The sequence below is a fragment of the Taurulus bubalis genome, assembly GCF_910589615.1.
Source record: "Taurulus bubalis genome assembly, chromosome: 1".
Lineage (NCBI taxonomy): Eukaryota > Metazoa > Chordata > Actinopteri > Perciformes > Cottidae > Taurulus > Taurulus bubalis.
Genome location: NC_136589.1, coordinates 10,339,952 through 10,363,602, shown reverse-complemented (window position 1 = coordinate 10,363,602; position 23,651 = coordinate 10,339,952). Strand labels below are relative to the sequence as shown.

The window sequence follows — 23,651 nt, the reverse complement described above, 5'->3', positions numbered from 1 at the left end:
TACAGATTAAACACAGAAATGAAGAATTTGTCGAGCAAGGTATCAAGGCGTCATGAAATCAAACAGAACAGTAACATACGATGCTAAAATAGTATATTAATATAATAAAATCGTCACCAGTGCAAAACTCAATGTAGATGTTAGAGACAAAATCAGACCAAATCTCCCAGTTTGAAAAGGTGTGTTTAAGACTTGATTTGAAGGTGCAGCGAGTCAATATTGCGAATGTCTCATGGGAAAGAGCTCCAAAAACGAGGGGCAGAGCAGCTGGAACCTGAAGTCTCATGGCAGACAAGCGAGCAGATGGTGTGGTGCGTAGCAGGAGAGGATCTGAAAGGACGGGCAGGTGTGCGCCCATGAAGTTCAGAAAGATACCGAGGGGCCGCTGGGGTTGAGAAGGGCCTTAAAAGTAAAGTGAGAAGCAGACTCAACCTTGACCAGAGCATCTCAAAGTAGAATACTAAAGTACCGTTATGTGTTTATTTATTTTTCATTTCTGTTTTTGTTATTCTGCGCTCAAAGCAGCGACAAATCGCTCACTAACCCTCACCTGCTCCGCAACAGAAAACCAGCAACAACGTCAGACTGGGGCTGATCAACAACCCATCGGCCGCTCCGTCTGCCGAGACGAGCCGCGTGGCCAGAGCAATCCTGGCCGCCATGCAGACGCAATCGGCCAACAACGCCAAGAACTTCATCAACAAGTTGGCAAAAGAAGAGACCGCCACAGCCCTGGAGAAGGGAGTCGACGTCGGGGAGTTCGCTGTTGGGGTGAGGAGGAGGAGGGGCTTAATTTATCTATTCAGGATCATGATTCAAAATGAACGTATTTCACTGTGTTGTAACTGTTGAAACACTTCCCCCTCATCAGGCTCCTCGACTTAAATAACATTTATCCCTCGTTTTTACTTAATTTTCCCCTTTTTTCCGCTGCTTACGAGTGTGTTCGTTTTTCCTTCAGGGTATGGACATGTCATTGTTCAAGGATGCATACGAGGGTCCCAAATTTGACTTCCTGCTCTCACACGCGGCCTACTGCCGAGACGTGCTCAAACTAAAGAAAGGACAAAAAGCAGTTATTAGCAACGGAAGAGTGAGTCACAGTCTCGTTTCTCCTTCTTAAAAGAATCTGCACTAAAAATACGAGTACATGATTTGTATTTATGGATTAAATCTGTTACTGTAGCAATCCAATCAACACTTTTGTTTCTTATTCACAGATTATCGGTCCACTGGATGAAGACGAAGTGTTTAACCAGGATGACTTCCTGCTTTTGGAGAGCATCATCCTGAAAACGTCTGGAGAGCGAATCAAAAGCAAAGTCCAACAGTTTGGGATCGAGGAAGACAGGTATTTTATTTATCGTCGTTGCATCTGTAGTTCTTCACAAGGTTAAATCTTGAGGTAACGTTTTTTCGATTCTTGTGGAGTGCCAATGAATTTTAATGCAGGATTTCTCTCAGGGCCAGCGATCTTGTAATGAAGGTGGACTCTCTGCTCTCCTCTCAGCCTAAAGGAGAGGCCCGGGTAGAATATGACATTGCTGATGACCGATACAGGTAAAGTTGCAATACATGCGCATAATTTGTACACGCAAGCCTTCTTGCCTGAGGGGAGACCCTGTTTTCCTCCAGGGTCACATGGTTTTTGCAATGTATTTGCCTGTGTTATATAATATTGTAACAGGACGGCACGGAGGACACCGAAGTTAGGGCAGCGCAGCAATCACAGGCAGAGTCAGTTCTGCAGGTTTCAAAAGGATTTTAATTAAACAAACACAAAACTCAAAACGTAGCTTGTTCCAGAGCTCTATCAGTTAACTACTGAACTACAGTCTCTTAGCCGGGCCGCTAGCCGACGACTTACCGGCTCAATCTTCACAAAGAGGAGAAGCCTCTCTTCTCCTCTCGTCGCATGTCTTCCTGCTTCATTCCCCTGCTTGGCTTTTGTAAACCTCCCCTGACGAGGGGATCAGGATCAGGTGTGTCTCGTCCCACACCTGATCCCAATGCTCTCCTGACGAGTGGGTGGAGCCTTCTGGCTGGAACGTAGACAACATCCACCACACCTCCCCTCAGGCCCTTACAATATATATAATAATATTGGACCACAGTCAGCAAATAATATTAAAATAAATAGGCAAATGCTGTATTTGTACCTTTTTTATCTGTTGTAAATACAGAATAAATTGTTGGAATCAGTATGCCCTCTGCAGCCAGCAAAGTTTGTGTTGACTTCACTTCTCCATTGATTTTCTGACTATTGGCAGCGCTGTGAAGATCCGCCCGAAGGAGGGAGACGTGTACTTTGATGTTGTTGCCGTGGTAGATCCCGTGACCAGGGACGCACAGAAATTGGCTCCTCTGCTGTTGGTGGGTTGAATCTCGTCCCTCTTCTTTCTCACTGATCGGTCCAGTTGATTTATTTGACTCGGTCCAGACGTTATTTCTCACCTGACCTTCTCGTCCTCTTGGCCGTTTCTCCCCCTGCAGGTTCTGACGCAGCTAGTAAACGTCAATTTACGGGTCTTCATGAACTGCCAATCCAAACTGTCAGACATGCCGCTCAAGAGGTGAGAACTGAACATTTTGTATCTAATATTATCAATAATGGTCATATTTACGTTCTCTATTATGCTCATCTTATGTTTTGTTATAAATGAGGCACTGAACCCTCAAAATATCGTCTTACTGTATAATTATAATATAATTTACACTAGTTTAAACTTTTTTTTTTTAATTACTTCTCGGGACTGTGTTGCATAATTAGAAGCTCTTGTTTTGCAATATTTCCATTTTTCTTTTCACTCTGTTTTACCAGCTTGTTTGCTTTAAATTGTGATTAATAATGTAATTATTCTAATAAATTAATTACTGTTCTCTTGCAGCAGGAAACATCATTTTATTTGGATGTTTGGAGACTTAATGCTGCAACTAACAATGACTTATAATTATCTATTATTAATTAATCTGCCAGTTCTTTTCTAGATTGATCAATTAATCGTTTGGGCTAAACAAAAATGTCAGAATTAAATAATAAAAAATGTCCATCCAGTTTCTTAAAGTCCAACGTGATACTTTTAAATGTTCACTTTTATATGATATAAAATGGAAAAAAGCATAGTTTACTGCCATTTGGGGATTTTAAATGATTTAACCAATTTGTAGATTGTCAACAGAAAAAAAATCTCAATTTCTTTTGATAGAGTATTTGATTGCTTAATCATTGCTGCTCCAGTGGGGACATGAAACCAGTTTGAAAACCATTTAAAACAATTTTCCATTTAAAACAGTTTTCCAACACGTATCGTCTTTTTGTAATTGGTGGAGTTTGCTCCGTTGTCGAATTTTAAATACTTAAACAAATCGGCTTTTCAAATGTTTTATGAGGAAGGAACAAACCTAGCGTTTGCTACTGATAATATGTGAACAAAACAGTTGAGAAACATCCCTTGTTCCTCTTCAGCCAAAGGAGCCACATTATAAACGCCATACATGTATGTGATCGACCGTACAGCTGGATATCGTTTAACATTTTAACCCAGTCGGTTTTATAATGTTTTTATTATTATTATTATGGCATGATGACTCCTCCACCTGTTGTGAAAGTCCCTGTGTTTTCTTCCAGTTTTTACCGTCACGTGTTGGAGCCCGAGGTGGCGTTTCAGGCCGACGGTACGTTCTCTCCCGGCCCCATGGCCCGGTTCCTGGACATGCCTCAGTCTCCTCTCTTCACCCTGAACCTCAACACCCCCGAGAGCTGGATGGTGGAGTCTGTGCACACCCGGTACGACCTGGACAACATCTACCTGGAGGAGGTAAAGCAACGTGTCTGTCTGGGTTCCATCAGGATCTCTTTGTGAAATATTAAAAAGGTTTTCTCGCAGGAAAGTCTGAAGTTATCTCCCCGCTCTCTCCTGCTCTCTGAACAAATGTTTTCTCGCTGGTCTGATGGTTTGTGTTTTAACGTCATCAGTCAGTGGGTTTAACTGATTTTGTTCTACTTCGATTTGGGACTCTCTGGGACTTATTTTTCATTTAATTGTTTAAGGGACTGTACAGAGACTTTTTTTTTTTTAATTGGAAAAAAAAGTCATGCCGATTTAACACTAATGTTGACATGTTGAGGGCCTTTCCATTTTTTTTCTCATTGTAATCCTGTTTAAAAGTAATTTATTTCACATCTTGCACCCTTGCTTGTCCAAAGAGGGGTTGAATTCTCTCTCCTCAGATTTCTTCCTTTTGTGCTGAGGATTTTCTTTTCTCTCTCTTCTTGAAGACTTTGGGTTTATTTGAGAACCATTACTGATGTGTCTGTCAAACCGCTACAATAAATACACTGTACTTGTCTGGACGTGGGCCTGCAGGTGGAGAACATTGTAGCCGCAGAGTACGAGTTGGAGCACCTTTTGTTGGAAGGCCATTGTTTCGACGTCAGCTCCGGCCAGCCGCCGCGAGGCCTCCAGTTCACCCTGGGAACCGCCTCCGAGCCCGTCATCATGGATACAATAGTCATGGCAAACCTGGTGAGTCTCGGAACACTTTAGAGCAGAAAGTTGCTGATTGTTACAGTTTAATTGTTTATGCTTCAGTGGATGTATTTCTATAGTCACAAACACTGTACATCTCTGGTGTTCGGCTTCGTAGGGTTACTTCCAGCTCAAGGCAAACCCGGGCGCCTGGATCCTGAAGATGAGGAAAGGACGCTCTGATGAAATCTACAAGATCTACAGGTGAGAACATGGAGAATTGGCTGTATTGGGTCCGAGAGTTACAATGCCTTAACAGTGTTTAAGTCGAGTCTCTTGAATCTACAAACTAGGTGTAAACCTCCTGTTGTCTCATTGCTTTCTTTCTTGTGTTGCAGCCACGAGGGCACGGACTCTCCAGCAGAGTCCGATGACATTGTAGTCGTCCTGAACAACTTCAAGAGCAGGATCATTAAAGTCAAGGTCGGTTTCCCTGACTGTCTGGAACAATAGCACGGAAATAGTGATAGGATTGTCCCCGTTAGTCTATTAGATTTCATTTCTGTCCCCAAATAAATGAAACCAAATTCAGGGCAGTTAGTCACAACATTTCAGTACCCCGACATTCTCATGAGTAGAAAAAGCTGTAGTTTTTTTTTAGTCAAGCAGAACAAATACAATATGTACATAAATTACATGTGTACAATTTTACATTTCACAGGGACATTTACATCATTGTGAGTGTTATGCCACACTTTTTGAACCATGAACAAAACTACATTTCCATCAGACTTATTGGAAGTAAATGAGGACACAACTATAGAAAAGTAAATGCTTAAAAGAAATTAAGAAACAGTTTCATGGATAGATGATGGAAAAAACTAAATGTGAAACTTCAATCCACATATTTTTATCTTCCAACGCACCTTCAAATTAAAAGGACCCCATGAAGTTTTCTTGTAAACAAAGTTTCTGTTTACATTCGCGTTGAACAAACATTTTGAATCCATTTTCTTAAGAGCCTGAAACTTGTATTGCTCACTTTCACATTTACCCGAAGGTCTTTCCTGACTTATATTCTTAGTTTTAGATATTTTGAAAATGTATTTTTAATACGAATAAGACCGGTTTGGTTCTCCATAGAATCTGAGCTACATAGGATATTATTTAATTGTAATTAATCACATTGATTACTTACACTTTTAACATGGATTGTTCAACTAATTGGGTTTAAACTGCTTGTTGATCAGGTCCAGAAGAAACCAGACAAGTTCAACGAGGAGCTGCTGAGTGACGTGACCGAGGAAAAGGACACCGGCTTCTGGAACTCTCTGGCCAGGTACAGCTTTGATTCAGAAGGACGAGTTACTGTCACTAGATTACTCATGGATTCATCTGCAACTGTTTAAGTCGTTTATTCAGCCAATGAGAAACATTCTTTTGTTCTCGCTTCTCAAATATAATGATTTGCGGCTTTTTTCTTGTTTACTATTTGGAAATTGAACACCGTTTAGTACCAGTGGGTCGCCAATTATTTTTTTACGCTTTTCTGACATTTTGCGAATTAACGAACAAAGTAATTGATTAATTGTTAAGTGCGGACCTAATAATAATTTCACATCAGAAATTGTGCATTTGCTCAATCAACTCTAAGTATGTGAAAAGTCAGAACCTACATTTTAATTCAGTGGATGCAGAAATAATAATGCATTCATATGTTCTATCTTTTAATAAAGAGCCTGAGTCAGAGAGGAGGTCAATAAGTTAACACTTAAGTTTTATTCAGTATTGTTTATTAATTGTGTTTGAGGCTACACATTACATTTTAAGTATTTTTGTTCAGCTTACTGAGGAGAAAACAGAAAGGCAGAATTGAAGATGTAGTTAGTACATTAAAATATAGTTGAAAATGTTAAAATGTGTATAGATCAATAGATTTACGAGCTTACATGATTGTAAACTCACAATCTGATCCAGGGATAACGTTTTGAATGATACAAATAATTACAGTGCATTTTAAATGTCAGGCATCTAATTGGTTTCTTGACTCGACAGCATTCTGTGGCTTCAAGAATGTAGTAAAGTTACACATCGTCACTGAAATAATGTCAAGCATTCACTTTCAAACTACATTCTACAGCTGCATCGCACACCTGCTCACTCAGAAATAATAACCTACAATCTCCAATGTTATAGGGATTATGTTCGATCAGTGACAGCTGACGTCAGAGTTATATATTTAGAAAAAGGACATGCAGAGGTTTTATTCTGAGCCGCAAGTGACGTCACTCTGTAATAGTTGAATGTGAAGATATTAGTTTAAGTTTTCTTTCTCTCTGGAATTGAAAACAGAGTTTCTCATTTCGGGGTGAACGAACTCATAGTTTCACTAAACCTGCTCTCTGAAACCGAGCCCTGGAGGACTGAATAACAAAAGAATTAACGCTGACTCTTGTCAAATACGTCTTTTGATTAAAGATTTCATCTATTTTTGGCGGAGGTTTTATTTTTTGTTTGTAAACTTAAAAATGATATGTTGTATTCTTTCAGAGGCTTCACAGGTGGAGCAAAGACAGAGGAGCTCAAGCAAGAGAAGGACGACGTGATCAACATCTTCTCTCTGGCCTCGGGGCATCTGTATGAGCGCTTCCTCAGGTGAGCGCAAGAGATGTGGAAAAGGGGAATGCTGTCTCAACCAAAATATATATATATATATATATATCTTATGTGTACAAAGACTTAAATCTGAGCTTCAGTTGAGCACCTTTGTTGACACCAGTATTTGTATTCTTCCTTTCCTCTCAGGATTATGATGCTGTCAGTTTTGAAACACACCAAAACTCCAGTCAAGTTCTGGTTCCTCAAGAACTACCTGTCCCCGACGTTTAAGGTAAGATTTTCGCTTGGAAGAAAATGAGCTGGCATATTATCATTAATGAGGAGATTTTCTTTGAAGGCCGCAGTTTGTTTTTTTCGACCCATCACTGATGGGAGCTTCAAACAGGAGATCTGAAAATCAAGGTGAAACACGCAGCAGGGATTAGGTTTTTGCTCTGCATGCAGAAGGAAATCTCCCGATGAATGAGAAGACTTCAGTGCTTTTCTTAGCTCATTCATCACTATCTGCACTTTTGTTGTGACCGTTTTCACTCTGGTTTTAGTTTTAAGCCTCATTTTCCTGCAATACACTTCACTTTCTGTTTTTTCATTTGTTAAAGTCACAGATGAGATTGTTTTGTAACTCAGATTACCATTCAGCCCATTTCCATCCTTAACTCTTTAATAGCTCCAGTTCAGTGAATGCAGGCAGTCGGCTCAAAGTCATTGTAAAAAGTAAGCTGGTCGCCAAACACGGCGTCCAAAACAATAAAAGTGTGCACTCAGCCATATTATCAGTAGCGGCCCTTGAGCATGAAGCCATGACGGGCCACCCCAAAATATAAAGCAGTTTGCTGCAGCAGAATGTGAGATAGCAACACAGAGGTGCACACTCACGAACGCACACACGCCCTACACATCGCATGATCTTAATAATAATATAGATATTTATAATGATAACAATAATAATAACAACATTATTTAAATATTGTATTATATCAAATGCCATTAAACCAAGCTGTTCAGCTCAGGTCTAATGTTGCGGTCAGGATGTAATTAAAGTTTGTTGGTGAAAGAGTACTAAAATTCTCCCACTATGTATTTTGTATGTATATGTAACTAAATACTTCTAACGTATTATGTCTACTGTAGATTGTAGTGTTTTCAGACTTATGAAGACAATGCTTACAGTCTTTATTTACGTCTTTTTGCCAATTGTGTATGTTTGTATTTTGCCTCGAGTTCTTCCTAGTACACGTTGAAAGGCCTGTTTTGTGTGTGACTGTTCTGCAGGTGTTCATCCCGCACATGGCAAAGCAATATGGTTTCCAGTACGAGCTGGTTCAGTACAAGTGGCCTCGCTGGTTACACCAACAGACCGATAAGCAGAGGATCATCTGGGGCTACAAGATCCTGTTCCTGGATGTGCTGTTTCCTCTCGCTGTCGATAAGATCCTGTTTGTGGACGCCGACCAGGTGCGCTGTCCGAATAGTTGTTCTTTTTATACTTTTCAGATTGGAAACTGATGGAATGAAAGAAAGAGATGAATAAACTGACCACTGACTCCAAAAGCTGGGAAGGAAAAATAGGGGGGGAAAACAGCACTAGTAGTAAATTTCAGAAGATTTCTATGATTCAGTTGAGTACAAATGTTCTACTGTCTCACGTTTCATCACTTTTTGCTGGAATCTTATACTAATAAAGTCTTTCCAACAGTGTTTTAAAGCTTAAAGTTGAACAACATTGCAACAATTCTGATTCATTCCATTAGCCAAAATGCCAAAAATGTACTGGTACTAACTTCTCAATTGTGAATATGTTCTGGTTTTCTTTGTGTTCGCTAGTAAATTAAATGTATATTAGGATTTTGCACAGAAGGACTGACAAAACAGGCAATTTTATGACGTCAACCTTCGCTGTCGTCTGAAATGTTATTGACAGCAATTACTGAAGAAAATAGCTGATTGAGCGGTGACGTTATCAAATATTCTAACGCGATCCATCTCTTTTGTTCTCGCTCATCCGTCTCTCTCTCCTTCAGATTGTGCGAACAGACCTGAAGGAGCTGCGTGACTTCGACCTGGAGGGAGCTCCGTACGGTTACACTCCATTCTGCGAGAGCCGGAGGGAGATGGACGGCTACCGCTTCTGGAAGTCCGGCTACTGGGCGAGCCACCTCGCCGGACGCAGATACCACATCAGGTATACACGCTCTGAAAGCTAAGCTGAGTTCTAACAGTTGCCCTGAAACACACTCGCATACACAGACACGCTCTTAAGGCCGTTACACGAGTGTGTGTTGAAACAAACAACACCGCACTGCAAAATACTCAACTGCAAATAGTGAAGGTCTAAGGCTTTTATTGTGAAAGGTAACAACGGTAACAACCAAAAGATTTACTGTGTATTATTTGTGATCTGTGTGACAGTATTCATGACAAAAACAACAGTTAGTGTGAATTAATCACACACAAAAAAGAAAAGGCCTTTACTCTCTTTTTTAATATGTTTTTCATACTTTCGTGCTTATTTCATGTGCTCCCGTTGTTTATCCTCCGCAGTGCCCTGTATGTGGTCGACCTGAAGAAGTTCAGGAAAATAGCTGCCGGAGATCGACTTCGAGGACAGTACCAGGGGCTCAGCCAGGACCCCAACAGCCTCTCAAACCTCGACCAGGTCTGTCCGTCTTTTTAATGTGCATTTGGAATCGGATTCTAAAGAATGAGGATGTTTTTAAAGGAAAATGTTGTTGCCTTGTTTAATGTGAGAAAAGACAAAACCTGAACCTTTTCACAATGTTTGCAATTATAATATTTTTGCCCCTGCTTATGATTTTATGATAACATAACGGGAACGCATCGTACAGCAGCTGACTTTCCCACCTCAGACTCTGATGTCTTTGAGTTTATTTAATCTATTTATATCGGGGCAGCAGAATGAGAGTCGGGCGTGTAAATTTAGCAGATGCTTTTTTCCCCCAAATGCTTGTCTGCACATTATAGATCAACCTTGATATCATGAATTTAACGGTTTGAGAAAGCTGACTTCAATTAATCTAAATCTTTAACATGCTATCTCCTGGTTTGATTTAAACAAAGAGGTAACTAACAACTGTTTCCTTTTAAGGTCTCTTTGTAAAATCTCTGCCAGCGGTCCCGTCCCTGCATCCATCATTAGTCTCATTGTCTGTCTTTTTTTTCAGGATTTGCCCAACAACATGATCCACCAGGTGCCCATCAAGTCTCTGCCTCAGGAGTGGCTGTGGTGTGAGACCTGGTGTGATGACAGCACCAAGAGGAGCGCCAAGACGATAGACCTGGTAACAACCGTTTGTCTGTCTGTAGATGGTGGGGATAGAATCAGGACAGAATAAAATGTTTAAATGCCAGAAGACACAGTGTCATCGACCTGTAACTCCCTGCACAGTTCAGCAGTGTTTGTGAAGAGACCAACATGCCTCCAAACAGCCACTAGAGGGCAGAAAGGCCAACTGAGAGGAAGTTATGGACTGATTATAGTACTGAGTATGTGGATGAGTTCTCTTTCTGGATAAATCAAGTGATTCAGATAAAACAACAGCAAATCTTAAGTTGGAAAATATTTCCATATGTTTAGGGTCTAAATTTGGGTGAATGCTAAACAGTGTTTGATAGGCTGAAAAGTGTTACATTCTTAATAATAATAATTGGCACAGTAGAGTAACAGTGGTTCTGAAGATAAGATTATTTGCAACCCATTTTGGAAAATTATTAAAATCTGCCTTGTTCACACAAGAAAACACTTCAGACTTAATTAAAAGCAACAAGCGAACTCTGTCCAGAGAAAGATGAACTTGCATCGGATACAAAACTGTTTACTTAAACTTAATTCTTTTAAATATATATATATATATATATATATTTAAAACAAATACTTAAATCCACCACACACAGTCACATAAACAATGTACATCAAGTGACGGCATAATATAACACCCAGAGCACCCTGCTACCAATCATTCAACGCAATCATCAGCAGTTAAAACATCATCGCCAATTTTCACGAGCCGTGAACTCTGATTGGACGCTGGTTCGACCCGGACGGCTGCGATCGGAATCTGAGACTTTGGAATCGTTTCACCGCGACTGCGAGACGGATCAGGCCGTTAAAACACCCGTGATCTCGTTAAAGAGCCACTTTAACAAGATGCGGCCGGCTCTCGCCGCCTGTTGAGAGATTACCCAACCGAGTAATAACATGGCTCAATTGTGCCGTATTTCAGTGTAACAACCCCATGACCAAAGAGCCCAAGCTGCACGCTGCGGTGAGGATCGTGGCCGAGTGGACCGATTATGACCAGGAGATTAAACGTCTGCAGACCCGAGTCAAGGAGAGATTAAACCACACAAAAGAACAGCAGGACACAGGTACTGAACATTCAACAGTCCAGACACTTGCATGTAAATATGTGCTCCAATAGAAACAACACACATCTGCTCTAACCTGACCACATGTATCCACTTAACACGTGTTGTTGTCTCTCTGTCAGATGTTCACACGGAGTTGTGAGGACCCTGCAGTGGCTGCGATGAGGTGGTGAACTGGGCTCTGTTTAAAGAGTTTAAAGAGGTTCCTCTCCTGCCTTGGCAGACTGCTGACAGACTGACCACAAACCAGTACAGCCTGTTTGTTTGTTCTTTTTTTACGTGTGACAAGGAGTTAAGGTGGTCACGTTTCGGAGGTTTTTCTGTACGTTCGTGTGTGCGCAAGTGGTGAGAATGTATTTTGTGAAGCGAATCATGAATATATTCTTTCTTTCCCCAGTATAGTCGTATTTCCCCTGTAATAAATGTCTGTCTGTGAGTTTGCACTGATTGGGGTTCTGGTGATGCGTGTGGGGAAAGCACAAAGGGAGAAGGACCAGGAAGTCTCTGTGCTGGTTAACTTGGGTTTTGATCTGAAACATGTTGTTGTTCACTCGCGGGGAAAATACTAAAGCTATTCGGCCTTCCTCTAAATTGGTTACGGTTACAATTAGTTTAAATAAATGTTCACTATAGCTGAGAAATACGTTTGTAGTCAATATCGTGACATTAATAAGTTGGGGGTGTTTTTATATCCACATAGAAAATGAATGCTGAATCCCTTATAATGCAGTGAACTATGATCTGCTGTTATTCATCACATCAGGAAAAGCTCAATTTGTTTACCCTGAATTTTGAATTGGGAGCCCAAATTTTGTAAAATATTACATTTTTGTTCAGCCCATAAAATATTGAAATACTAGGTAAGTCTAGGTAAGTCTTGAAAGTCAACATACTGTATACATTATGTACAGTGGTGGATCCACTAATCATCTTTTTAGGAATCACTTCAAACTGTCGGTTGGTCCACAACACTTAAAGGGAACGTGTATGGAATTTAGAAATGAGTGGTCTCACTGTCGGTTATGTTTACACTCATCTGGTATCTGACATGAAAATGAAGTACAAAATCAGCAAGCCTGATTGAATCCCCAGTTTATTGTGGATAGTAAATGTCACTGTAACTCAGGGAAAGCTTGTGTGGGTTGCAGCATGAAATACAAATGAGAAGACATGGGAGAGTTTTTGGTACTGTAAGGGGGGAGGAGCCATGATGTTTGAGTTCAGCTGGAACATTTACATTTGTTGGTTACACATCCATGGATTTGTCATTTTTTGTGAAATAAAGATCCCCAATTAAGAAGTGATCCAGTGGGTTCCTACATGTTTTAAGGTATTTGCCTCATAGTAATTTGCTTAAGATATTTAGCTACTTAATGTGTAGAGATGTGCCAATTACGCTGGGGTACTTAGCCCGAGGGGTAACAGACACAACTAATATAAAAAGGCTGTAACACCTGAACTCCATGTGTTGCATTTGAAAGTACAAGAGAAGTAGTTGGCGAGCGAGCAGATAAATTACCAGCTCACATTGGTGGATAAACAATTCAAATAGTTAGCTAAAGAAGATGGTTAATGAAAGGCTAAAGAGCTGCAGTGTATAACTAAGTATTGAATAAATGGTTGAAATGAGCATAATGTAATGAATGACAGATTAAATACGTTAGCGATTGATAAATAGTTAGCGAAATATAAATGATAATAAATGTATAGGGGAACGAAATGAATGGTAAGACTTTTTACAAAGCATACCTTTGTCATAAAAAAAACAATAAGTCTGTATGTATGGTATGTTATAACCAATGTATGAAAATTGTACCAAAATGCCAAAAAGAAAGTAACCCTCTGTGTGGGATGTTTTGGGTTCATCCTTCTGCGCGTGAGGAACCTTGTTGCTCTAGTCGACCAACACCAGTTATTGGAAGGTTTCAGACTTTTATTGTGATCCATTTGAAAAAAGGTTTTACAAAAGGTAACATTCAATTTTTACACCAATTCTTTAAAAAAAAAAATCACTTAAAATAAGGTTTTGATACAACAAATTCAGTTAACTAAGTAATGGCTTCTATAAACAATGTGAAAATAAGATAATATACATATAAATGAATGCTACAAACAAGGACAAACTGAGGAAGGGATTACATTAATTCAAATAAAATCAAAACAAACAATGGCATGATTGATTGTTTTCCTTTTGACTTGAGTGACATCGGTCCACAATTACCAACAGAGCCGTTATTGTGAAACTAATCCCACATCATCCGGGGTCCGACTGGAATGTTCGATGACAAACACCCTTGGGTGGGGGGGCTTTATGATTTGTTGCATTTGTTTTCTTCACATCGGTGCATATGCATACCCTGCAGCTGACAATGGCGACGAAGAGCCCTGCAGGAACACAGACAACCACTCGACACGACTGTGAATGCCATCGTGTGGCATCGGTTTAGACGACATGCAGATCGGTGAAGAGAGACACAGAAAACTGATATACAACAAAGATATGAGAAAAAATTAAAAAAAAGACTTTTTTTGACATGGACAAGCACAGCGGACGGCGTGCTCGTGAGGACAGATGAGACATTCTGTTGAGGCCGACCAGATGCTGGAAGAAGTTGCCTCCTTTTCAGAGCGGCTTGCATCTATTTCCCCTCCTCGAGGGGGAAAAGAACTTCCGATCAGTTAACAGTGGCACTGTCGTCCTACTCTGACCCCCAGATGAACCTTCTGCTCGGCTTGAAGCGGCGCGTACTAGACCACCACCCTGCTGCCGGTTTGCTAAAATCGAAGTTCTACATTTTGGGAAAACACGCTTATTTGCCTTCTTAAGAGAGATGAAACGATTCATAGCACTCAAATGGCTGTATGTAACGAGTGATGATGCCGTGAAGACCAAGGCACCCGTCTGTCTGTCTGCTTCAGTGGCAATGAGAAAAAAGAAGAGAACATACAGGCAGAGGGCAGGGTCTCTGCAGAGACAGACGCCACCGCACACTTAAGTCTATACACGGTTTAAGGATATTGTTGCATATTGTACCTTTAAACAAGATACGTGTTAAGTAATGACGTTTAGAGGCGTTGACGGACAGATCGCGTTGCCTTTGGACAGCCAGGCTTGCTGTTTCCCCAATTCCAGTCTTTCATCTGAGCTAAGTTAACCAGTAGTTTCATATTTACCATGAGTGGTGTTAATCTTCTCATCTAACTTCGCAAAGAAATACATCCATCCCTAAAATCTTGAACTATTCCTCTAAAAACCACCACCGTGGTTCATGGCAGCAGCAGTGCAACAGTTCATCGTGGAAGCAGCGCTGGTTTTATCAGAACTCTTCAGTGACAAAAAGATTACATCATGTCACTACTTCCTTTTCTCTTTCAAAAACTCCTCCATATCATCATCATCATCATCATCGTCATCTCCATTTCACAAACACATTTATCTCTGTTACAGTTACATCTGCAAAGCTTAAAAAACACATGCACCTCCAGCATTTTATACAAGATTATAATACAAAATAAGGCATTTCATTGTGTTGAGTATTCATGTCGTGTGTTGAATGTTAATGCGCACGCGCGTGTGTGTGTGTGTGTGTGTGTGTGTATACATGTGTAAATAGCAACCACATTTTAATGTTATTATTTTTGCCCGTCTATAAAAAGACTGCAAAAAACAAAACACAAAGTCATGATAACTCTTAAAATATATATATTTGTCATATATATTTACGTATATATTCATATGTAAAAAAAACAAAAAAAAAAGGTTAGAGGGGAAAGAGAAAAGCCCAAGAGGTCCCTGTGATAGGCCAGTTCTCAAAAAAAAAAAAAACACCCAATAGACCCCCTCATTCCATAACCTCACCGGACGCCACGGTGACCAGCTGCAACGGGATCTCCTGATTGGCTAGGAGGTCGTGGGTGGCGGTCTGGAGGATGAGCGTGGTTCCGTCGGCGGTGATGACGGTGTCGGTGGTGGGCGGAGACGTGGAGGAAGGAACCATGCCTTTCTTATTCTGATGAGTCTTTATGTGCTTGGCCAGGTGGTCGCTCCGCATGAACCTCTTGGAGCACTCCGTGCACACAAACTTCTTCTCTCCTGAGAGGCCAGCGAAGCAGAAACGTCAGAGAGCAACAAAACCACATCATTTAGCACAGACTGAAAAATGGGGCTGGTCAATTAAAATGTGTTTATATGTCGGCCAATAAGTAACAATAAATCACGCTACAGAAAAGCCCCAAATCTGTTGAGGGATCATTTTTTCAAAGTGACACCAGTACTTTATTTTCCTTACTGTGAAGCATCTCAGGTCGTAAACTAACAGACAACGGTCCTAATTCAATGATTCAGTTCTTAAACTGTCAAAGTTACAAAGAAAACATGAAGGTAAACCTCCACTATGTAAACAAGGATGGAAATAGACGTTTGTTTTTGTTCTTCAACCGTAAAGCGTCCCTACATATGTAAAAATATATTTATGTTTAAGGGCTCCTTATGAGAAGAAAAAAAAATTGTATGTAAATGGGATGCAGTTTGGTAGATTTAGTTTGGCCAGTAGGTGGCGCTAGTAGATTACTATGAATATATAAGTATCTTATATTGAAGCAATAAGGTACCATGTGATTTACTGTTCAGGCTGGTTGAAAGCAGGGTGGAGGATGACACACACACACACACACACACACACACACACACACACACACACACACACACACACACACACACACACACACACACACACACACACACACACACACACACACACACACACAATGTTTCTGTATGTGAAGAGTAGAGCAGGTCATGTAAATTAGATGTAAATCCGATGCCGTTTGTCTGATTTACTTTTGCCAGTAGGTGGCGCTATGACAATCTGAACATTTGTCATGTACATGTCCTCAGGCATGGACCAGTATCATGCATGCGGAGTATTGGGGTAATAGCATCATGTATGGAGGAGTTACAACAGCTTTCTCTCATAAAGCGGTTAGCTCAAAGTAGGCGCGTCTTTGGGTCGCCGTCACGTCAAGGCCGTTGAGTGAAAACGTTGCGAGCGCACAAGCCATACTCCTGAGAGTCTTGAGATCACTTTAGAACAGAATTTAAGTCGATTGTCTGAAATTTGTAGGAGTAGTATTTGGCGTAAATGCAAATATATGCTAAAATTAGCATAAATGGGCTGAAAATGGCAAATTGGCCGAAGTACTGTAGCGCCCCCTATTGTTCAAATCAGACGCCTGATTTATTGCAAGTTAGGGGATGCGATGTGCACATATACCCCAAGTTTGGAGTCGTTTGTCCAAATAGTTTTAATGTTCTGAGTGTTTAAAAACAAGACACGCCCCTAACAGGTTGATTGGTCAATATCTCCTCAACGCAATGAGATATCCAAGAAATGTTAATGCAGCATTGATGATCCAGCTCAAATAATGATAACTACCAAGTTTGGTATGAAAAGGACATAGCGTTTAGTAGAAAAGTGCAAAATCGTGTTTTTCACAAAATCCAATATGGCAGAAAAAATTCATAGGCGTACTTTATGGGTCTGAGAGGCTTTTTTGTAGAGCAGGTGGAAATGGACATGTGTGAATTTTTTCAAGTCAAAAAAAATTTCTGGGCGAGAGGAGTCGCCGGTCCAACTTGTAGGGGGCGCTAGAGAGCCATTTTTTGCAACTTTTTTCCCCGGCTTTAATAGATCTTTATTTTCACCAGACCTGACAAGTGTTCCAAATTTGGTGAGTTTTTGAATATGACAAGTCCCCCAAAAAGGCGCCCAATGTTCTAAAATAAGAATCATGAATAATAATAATAAGAATCCCAGCAATTTCAATAGGGTCCTCTCGGACTGACTACGTCAGTCGCTCGGACCCTAACAAGCCCAAGCGTATACCAGAATGATAATGTACGCTGTGTTTATAGGTACGAGAGACGAGTTAGTCCATTGCAAAGAACCGGAGCACCACCAGCCGACTGTGCATTGCCGTAGTTTAATTGTTCACCGTGGTTCTCTGCCAGCGATGCTGGTCCAGGTTTTGCTGGTTGGGTCAACGGTCACACTGAATTTTGCATTTTCCTTAACATAAATAAAAACTTTTCCACCAAACATTGATGCATAAAAATAAAATCACCAGAATACAAGAAATTAAGTGTTCTCAAAATGTTCTGGGTAGCGTCAAAGCAAGTTTTCATTTTCTCATTTCACAGACGAAGCTTGACATCACTGAACATTGTGTCACTAAAAACAATAGCCAGCAGACAGCTGCAGCCAGCTGCAGCCACCTGCAGACAAATGTGAAAATATTGTGGGATGTGTTATCTTTTAACTGCAGTCTAACAACAGGAAGATCTAAAACACTGAACATGTTCCTTTAAAAGTTTGTATCCATGGTACTCATTTACCACTTTCTCCAGACACAGACCTGTATAACTGTGTTACGGGTGATTTGAGCATCGTCTCACCTGTATGTGTCCTCCGGTGTCTTTGCAGCTCGTCGCTCCGGGTGAACCTCTTCCCGCAGAACATCCAGTTGCAGACAAAGGGTCTCTCTCCGCTGTGCCAGCGCAGGTGAGCTCGAAGATGAGACGTCTTCCCGTAAACCTTCCCACAGCCGGCGATGTGGCAGATATGCTGCTTCTTCTTCCCCATGCCTGAACCTCTGTGAAAAGCCGCAAGAACGAGAAATTAGTAAACAAAAAAATACAAATACTGTGAAATAAATTATTATAACGGTTGAAAATACACAATGTACATACAAACTAGACCCAACAATGCAATAAATGCTTAAGAACAACTGAATAATAATCTAACATCACTGGGCTCAAAAGGGATTAGACAACATTTGCATTTTGTTTGTTTAGATTTGCATGGACATCTTTTTTTTTTTAATGCCACGTGAACAGGACATAAAACCAGCTAAACCACTTTGATACAGACATGTAAAGCTGGTTAAAACAGATCATTTCCAGTTGAAAACAAATCCTTACATTTTAAACGAGAAGCAAATGTGAGGTTTTGAGAAGTGTGTAGTACAGCTGCTACAATCAACAACATCCGGATGCATCACCGAAAGGTGATGGATTTTATGGTTGTATTAAAATTGTCTGTTGCTGAACTGCCCTGCATAATATGGTTGTGATGTCTTTATTACTATAATTAGGTTTTAGGTTATAATCAGGTTAATACAGTTTTAGGACATTATTTTCCATCTTTTGTAGCAAATAAAGGTGAGCTGAACACTAGCACCTCCTCCTGGTCTGTAGTGTGTGTGTGTGCGTGCGTTTCCGACATACCTTCCTCCAGACTCTTTGCAGTTGGGGCAGGTGCAGGCTACTCTGCGGAGCCGCTTGCCCTCCCCGCCCTGCATATCCATTTCCTCCTCGCCAATCTGAACACGCAGGTTGTTCAGATCGCTGGAGTTCAGCGTGGAGTTCCCACTCAGCTGCCACTCCTCAGAGTCCGGTTCCTCCTTTATCTGGATGCCTGAACAAGGGAAGAAGGTGAAAATGTAGGGTCTCTTGAAGTGATATGACGGGAGAAATCTAAGATTGGCTAATTAAAATGAATAATGATGTGCGCGTGTACAGCATGCGTCCCGTACCAGCTGGACTGTTTGCGTCATCGGCCTGTGTGTACTGAACTCCACTTTGTGTTCCAGAGTTCACTGTGACTGTCTGGAGGTTGGGCAGGCTGACCTGGCCCGTCTGGCCCAGAGGGAGGGTATGGACCGGGGCTAGAGTCAGCTGCTGGGCCTGTCCCTGCCCCTGGGGCAACTGGAGCCCCTGGAGTGACTGGACACCTTGAACCTACAGAGGGAGATGAGATGCGTGTTAGTAATCTGACATCTTTTATGGAGCGAAAAACACAACGTGCTGCTTAAATAACGCCCATAAGCGACTTCTGTCGGCCACTTTGTTGATTTGAAAATTCCCAAACAGTCCTTATCGGTCACCTGGAAGGTCTGCCATTGGATCTGTCCAGTAGCAGTGACAGTTTGGGCCTGGATGAGGAAGGTCCCCGGGTTGACCAGCTGCACACTCTGTAGAGTCTGACCTCCTGCATTCAGGTCCTGACCCTGAACCAGCTGGGCATGACTGTCCCCAGACAGATGCAGGATGGGCTGCGAGAGGGTGGTGGCGTTGGAGGATGAGACCTGCACACAAAAGGTTAAGAGAGCAGCACTCGTGTCATGTTTCGGTGCAGCAGGTCCTGGTTCAACAGCACTGTCTTAATCTTAATCGTGTGTTAATGAATTGCAAGCTGGAGCATTTCCCAGTGGCAAATAACTCATTTGTGGTTGTTGACTCTCAGGGAAGGGAACTCCGAACACTGGTTACACAACAGCAATGCATTCACAAGCTGACATCTGATGATGATGATGATGATGATAGAAGTACAGTCTGAACTTTCCTTTGTAGTTACGCAGTTTGTAAAGACAAAACAAGCCCTCCCTCTTCTGAGCCAAAGTCGAGGCGGGTCGGCCACATAATTATGTTAGTGTATCTGATATGTATCCCCAATCTAAGTGAATTCGCAAAGCAACAGCATAAAAGGATCCATTTCAAGAGTTTAGCAATGTGTTGAAATAAACAGTAACACAGTAAGCTCTGTCTTGAAGCAATGTTTTCCAATCGTGTGGCTTGTTTGGCACTTAAAAATCAAATAAATGTCAACTTAATACCCCTCATCCTTAAGACTGGTGATTTCTAGATCCTATGGTCAATGAAAGACAAAAATACAGATATTTTTTCATTGAACGAAAGAAGCCACATTCTTAAATGTTAAATTTGATTCAAACAAGGATCTATTGAATTAAGGAATAAATAAACAGGACTACAAGTCTGATCAGCTATTTGATTCCAGTGTTCAGTAATTGGCCGTTTCCAAAACTCTGTGCTCCACACATTTTGGACAGTACCAAGAAAGTTTTGTAGTCCAATACTAGAGGTCGACCGGTTGGTAGTGGACGATATAATAATGATACTACACACAGAGAAGCTACGATGGAGCAGCTCAAGCAAACACGTATTTTTAAAAAATGAAAAAGGTGCATTCAATGATAAAAACCTCAGGTCTGTGATTCAGTTACTCTGTTATTGTATCTTCAAACAGAATTACACATGGCACGGTCGATATAAAGATGATAGGAAAAGACCGGTAGGCGATTAATTAGCCGATAACCCGGGTACCTCCCTGTCCATCTGGTGTTGAGGACAAAGTGCTGACCGTTAGGGTCTGCGCAGCCATCAGACACTTTTGGAGCACAGTTCCGCCAATAACCGCATATGTAAAATGTTCTATTGGTGACAATTAATCGGTTACAACCCGACTAATTCCCAGCTCCATTCATCACTAGTTATGACAAAAGAGTCATTTTTCCTTCCTACAATTTTTAGAGTCCGGGGGAGGTGAGCGTGTCGAGCATATCACAAAGAAACATACGTCTGACATGGTGTTAAAGACACACACACACACTCTGACCTGGATTTGCTGCATGTGGTTGTGGGAGTTGAAGTTATCCGAGGAGGGGTCGGACACACCTGCAGACACAGCGGTTGCTTGGGTCAGAACCCCGGTACCGTCGATGGTCTCCGGAAGATGGGAGGAGTTAGAGGAAGTGGTGGTTGGCACGTAGAGTTCGTGGTTTGCGGCGCTCACCGTCACCAGCGACTGCTTGATACCTGTGTCTTGGCCATGACTGTCCAGCGTCTGGCCGCCCATAATCAGCTGACCTTCAGCCGTTAACCCTGTTGCGATGGGGACCGTGTGCGCTCCAGTCAGCCCTAGAGACTCCAGATCCACACTGTTTATCGGGACGAACGTTATGTTGCCGGGCAGCCCTACAGGTACTGTGCTGGTGTATGCTGACCCCCCGGACAGCGAGACGCCTTGGATTGACTGTATATGCCCCGCCTGCGTCAGAAGGTCTGTGGTCGCTGTTGTGGCACAGCTGATTCCGATGCTGCCCTGGCCACCATCTTGGAGGAGGTGGATCTGCCCTGTGCCATCATCCAGTCCATGTGTGAAACCTGAAAGTGTCCCATCTGCATTTTGGATTTGGGGGATGACCTGGAAGAACGAACCACAATTCTTATCAAGATCTTTGGATGAACTGAACACATACAGCATTTCATATGTTGTTTCTGTATCTTTTTTTACCTGATACTGAATGCCTGACACGCCATTGGATGAAACCTCATTCCCAGATGCTGTAACATAGATGGGCTGGTTGGGGAGACTCCCGATAGGAAGCATGTACTGCCCGTTGGACGTGACAATCCCAGAGTTTTGAATGTGGACAATTCCCTGATCTTCCTTCCCAGTCGAGACAGGCGTTAACACCTCCCATCGATCTGAACCCGTCAGCTGAATTGCAGACATATCTGTAGTCTGGGAGTCAAATTACACACAAAGATTAACAAGCACAGAACACACTTAAACAAGAAGAATCATCTCAGCTTCCAGATCAGATCACAGGAAAAGAGAGCCAGCCAGGCTAATTTCTGAAAATCATTCATGGGTTTAGAGATTGTGCTGCTACATCAAAGAGAGTAAATCACAGAGAGTGTGTGTGTTGGGGGATCATATAGGATTTGTGCTGATGCAAACGATGCAACAGCCACAACCTAGAAGCAACCACCACCACACGGAGGGCAGATAACAGGCTCAGAAATGACCGAGTGCAGGGCGTGTGGGGGATGGGCAGCTATTACAACACAATTGAACGCTACTGTTGTGATTATGGTCGCTATCCCTGCAGTATTATCACCCCCCGGCGTCCTCCCGGCCGAAGGTAAACCGGCTATCTTCCAGCAAGCCGACCCAAGTGACTGACTTCAGTGTCCTACCCACTATGGGCGGGTTTTACAGGGGTAAAGTGGGTGGCCGTTATTGAGGGGAACACAGGAAGTGTACGGCTTTCACCCCATGCCATCAAAATTTTAAAACGTGTGAACTTCATGCTCTCAAAAACACAACCAGCAATCGAAAGCGAGCGAGAAAGACGAGCTAGAAAATGTCGGATACCTGTGTTTCCGCTGCGCCGCCGGGTTGCAGAAACTCGCTTTGACTGCTGTCCACGTCCGCGGACGCCATTTCTCCTTGTTTCAGAGGCTGCTCTGGCGCTAGCAGAGAGACGGGGGGGAACTCAGCGAAACTCTGTAATCTTCAACTGCTGCCTGCCAGAAAAGCTCGCAAAGCATCCCCACTCTCCAGTCCGAAAGGAGCCGACTGTGAAATTCAACTTCGCAGAGCAAATTCTGCGGCTATTTCGGCCGAGATTGACTGTTTACTTTGTCAACTTCGTTGCTAGCCAGCTAGCTCCGTGAGCTAACCATATCTAGCTAGTTAGCAGCAGAGCAAAAAGATAAAAAAAGACGCAGCTTGCTTCGCTGTACGTTGCACAAACTCACCGATTAGTTGCGTGCTTCGATGCGGTAACTGTTTACGTACCAGTCATAGCGTGAATGGTAGGAACCAGGTGGACTATCTGATAAACTAAACTCCAAACATGATTATTTTATCAAAGGCGGGCTAGTGTTGATCGGTGAATTCGGGTCGATTTTTTTCTATTTTGATTGACGGTGCGGGAAACACAAAAAGGTGGGACTAACAGGCTTGACTGTCGAATTTGCGTCGCATTACAGGACGTCCCGCCCTTCTTCTCTGATGCGATTGGCTGAGCCGGGGGTACGCGTGACGTCATTGGCTACGTGACACTTCAATCACTTTTTATAAGACGTGTGTTTCCTGTTAGTTGTTGAGCGTGTGAGGAGATGGAATGCAGTTGTTGAATCCCCAACTGAGATACTTGTTAAACAGTCGCGTTTCTGTCGAAATTAAAGCCTTTATTTTATGAAGTTAAAAGCAAGATTGATACTCTAAATTTTGGTTGTTGTTTTAATGCAGCGCGTTTTATTTTCGCCATTACACACGACATGCAATAGTTGTGCGACGATTCAGATTTTTAAAGTTCTGCGATCGCTGTAAATTGTTGGCCTCCATTTATGCAACCAGGGATTTTATAAAGTTATGTCATAGTATTGTGACAGTTTCGAGTTAAAACAATCAATTGAAACTTTCAATGTCAACGTTTGAATCAACTTGTATGAGAGTGGTAATCTGAAAAGATTTTTCTATTTGAAGAAGTGTCTGTTAAGTGGTTATCTAGATTATAGAGACAAAG

At 41.9% G+C, this 23,651-nt stretch overlaps 2 protein-coding genes across 2 annotated transcripts in view; one reads left to right on the top strand and one right to left on the bottom strand.

The window, feature by feature from the left end:
* Positions 1–12,766, top strand: part of uggt1 (UDP-glucose glycoprotein glucosyltransferase 1) — a gene marked incomplete at its 5' end in the record, with an annotated part of 30,056 nt that extends 17,290 nt beyond the window's left edge. The window contains 19 exons of the mRNA XM_079219619.1: positions 565–771; positions 962–1,093; positions 1,221–1,351; positions 1,465–1,560; positions 2,271–2,373; positions 2,494–2,573; positions 3,629–3,818; positions 4,368–4,526; positions 4,648–4,733; positions 4,868–4,952; positions 5,720–5,808; positions 7,020–7,124; positions 7,275–7,359; positions 8,361–8,543; positions 9,110–9,270; positions 9,630–9,744; positions 10,271–10,387; positions 11,330–11,474; positions 11,597–12,766. Of these exons, the coding sequence (XP_079075745.1) occupies positions 565–771; positions 962–1,093; positions 1,221–1,351; positions 1,465–1,560; positions 2,271–2,373; positions 2,494–2,573; positions 3,629–3,818; positions 4,368–4,526; positions 4,648–4,733; positions 4,868–4,952; positions 5,720–5,808; positions 7,020–7,124; positions 7,275–7,359; positions 8,361–8,543; positions 9,110–9,270; positions 9,630–9,744; positions 10,271–10,387; positions 11,330–11,474; positions 11,597–11,616 (2,289 nt within the window). The 3' untranslated portion in view covers positions 11,617–12,766. The remainder of the gene's footprint in view (positions 1–564; positions 772–961; positions 1,094–1,220; positions 1,352–1,464; positions 1,561–2,270; positions 2,374–2,493; positions 2,574–3,628; positions 3,819–4,367; positions 4,527–4,647; positions 4,734–4,867; positions 4,953–5,719; positions 5,809–7,019; positions 7,125–7,274; positions 7,360–8,360; positions 8,544–9,109; positions 9,271–9,629; positions 9,745–10,270; positions 10,388–11,329; positions 11,475–11,596) is intronic.
* A 2,550-nt stretch (positions 12,767–15,316) lies between these two features.
* Positions 15,317–22,585, bottom strand: LOC306736359 (transcription factor Sp3-like; the record flags this gene model as incomplete). Its single annotated transcript, XM_079217987.1, has 8 exons — positions 22,493–22,585; positions 21,626–21,856; positions 20,948–21,535; positions 19,419–19,619; positions 19,068–19,272; positions 18,760–18,949; positions 17,929–18,125; positions 15,317–15,567 (listed from the first exon to the last, which is right to left on the bottom strand). The coding sequence occupies exons 1-8, from the start codon at positions 22,559–22,561 to the stop codon at positions 15,317–15,319; spliced, it is 1,932 nt and encodes a 643-aa protein (XP_079074113.1). The 5' UTR covers positions 22,562–22,585.
* Positions 22,586–23,651: the final 1,066 nt, after the last annotated feature.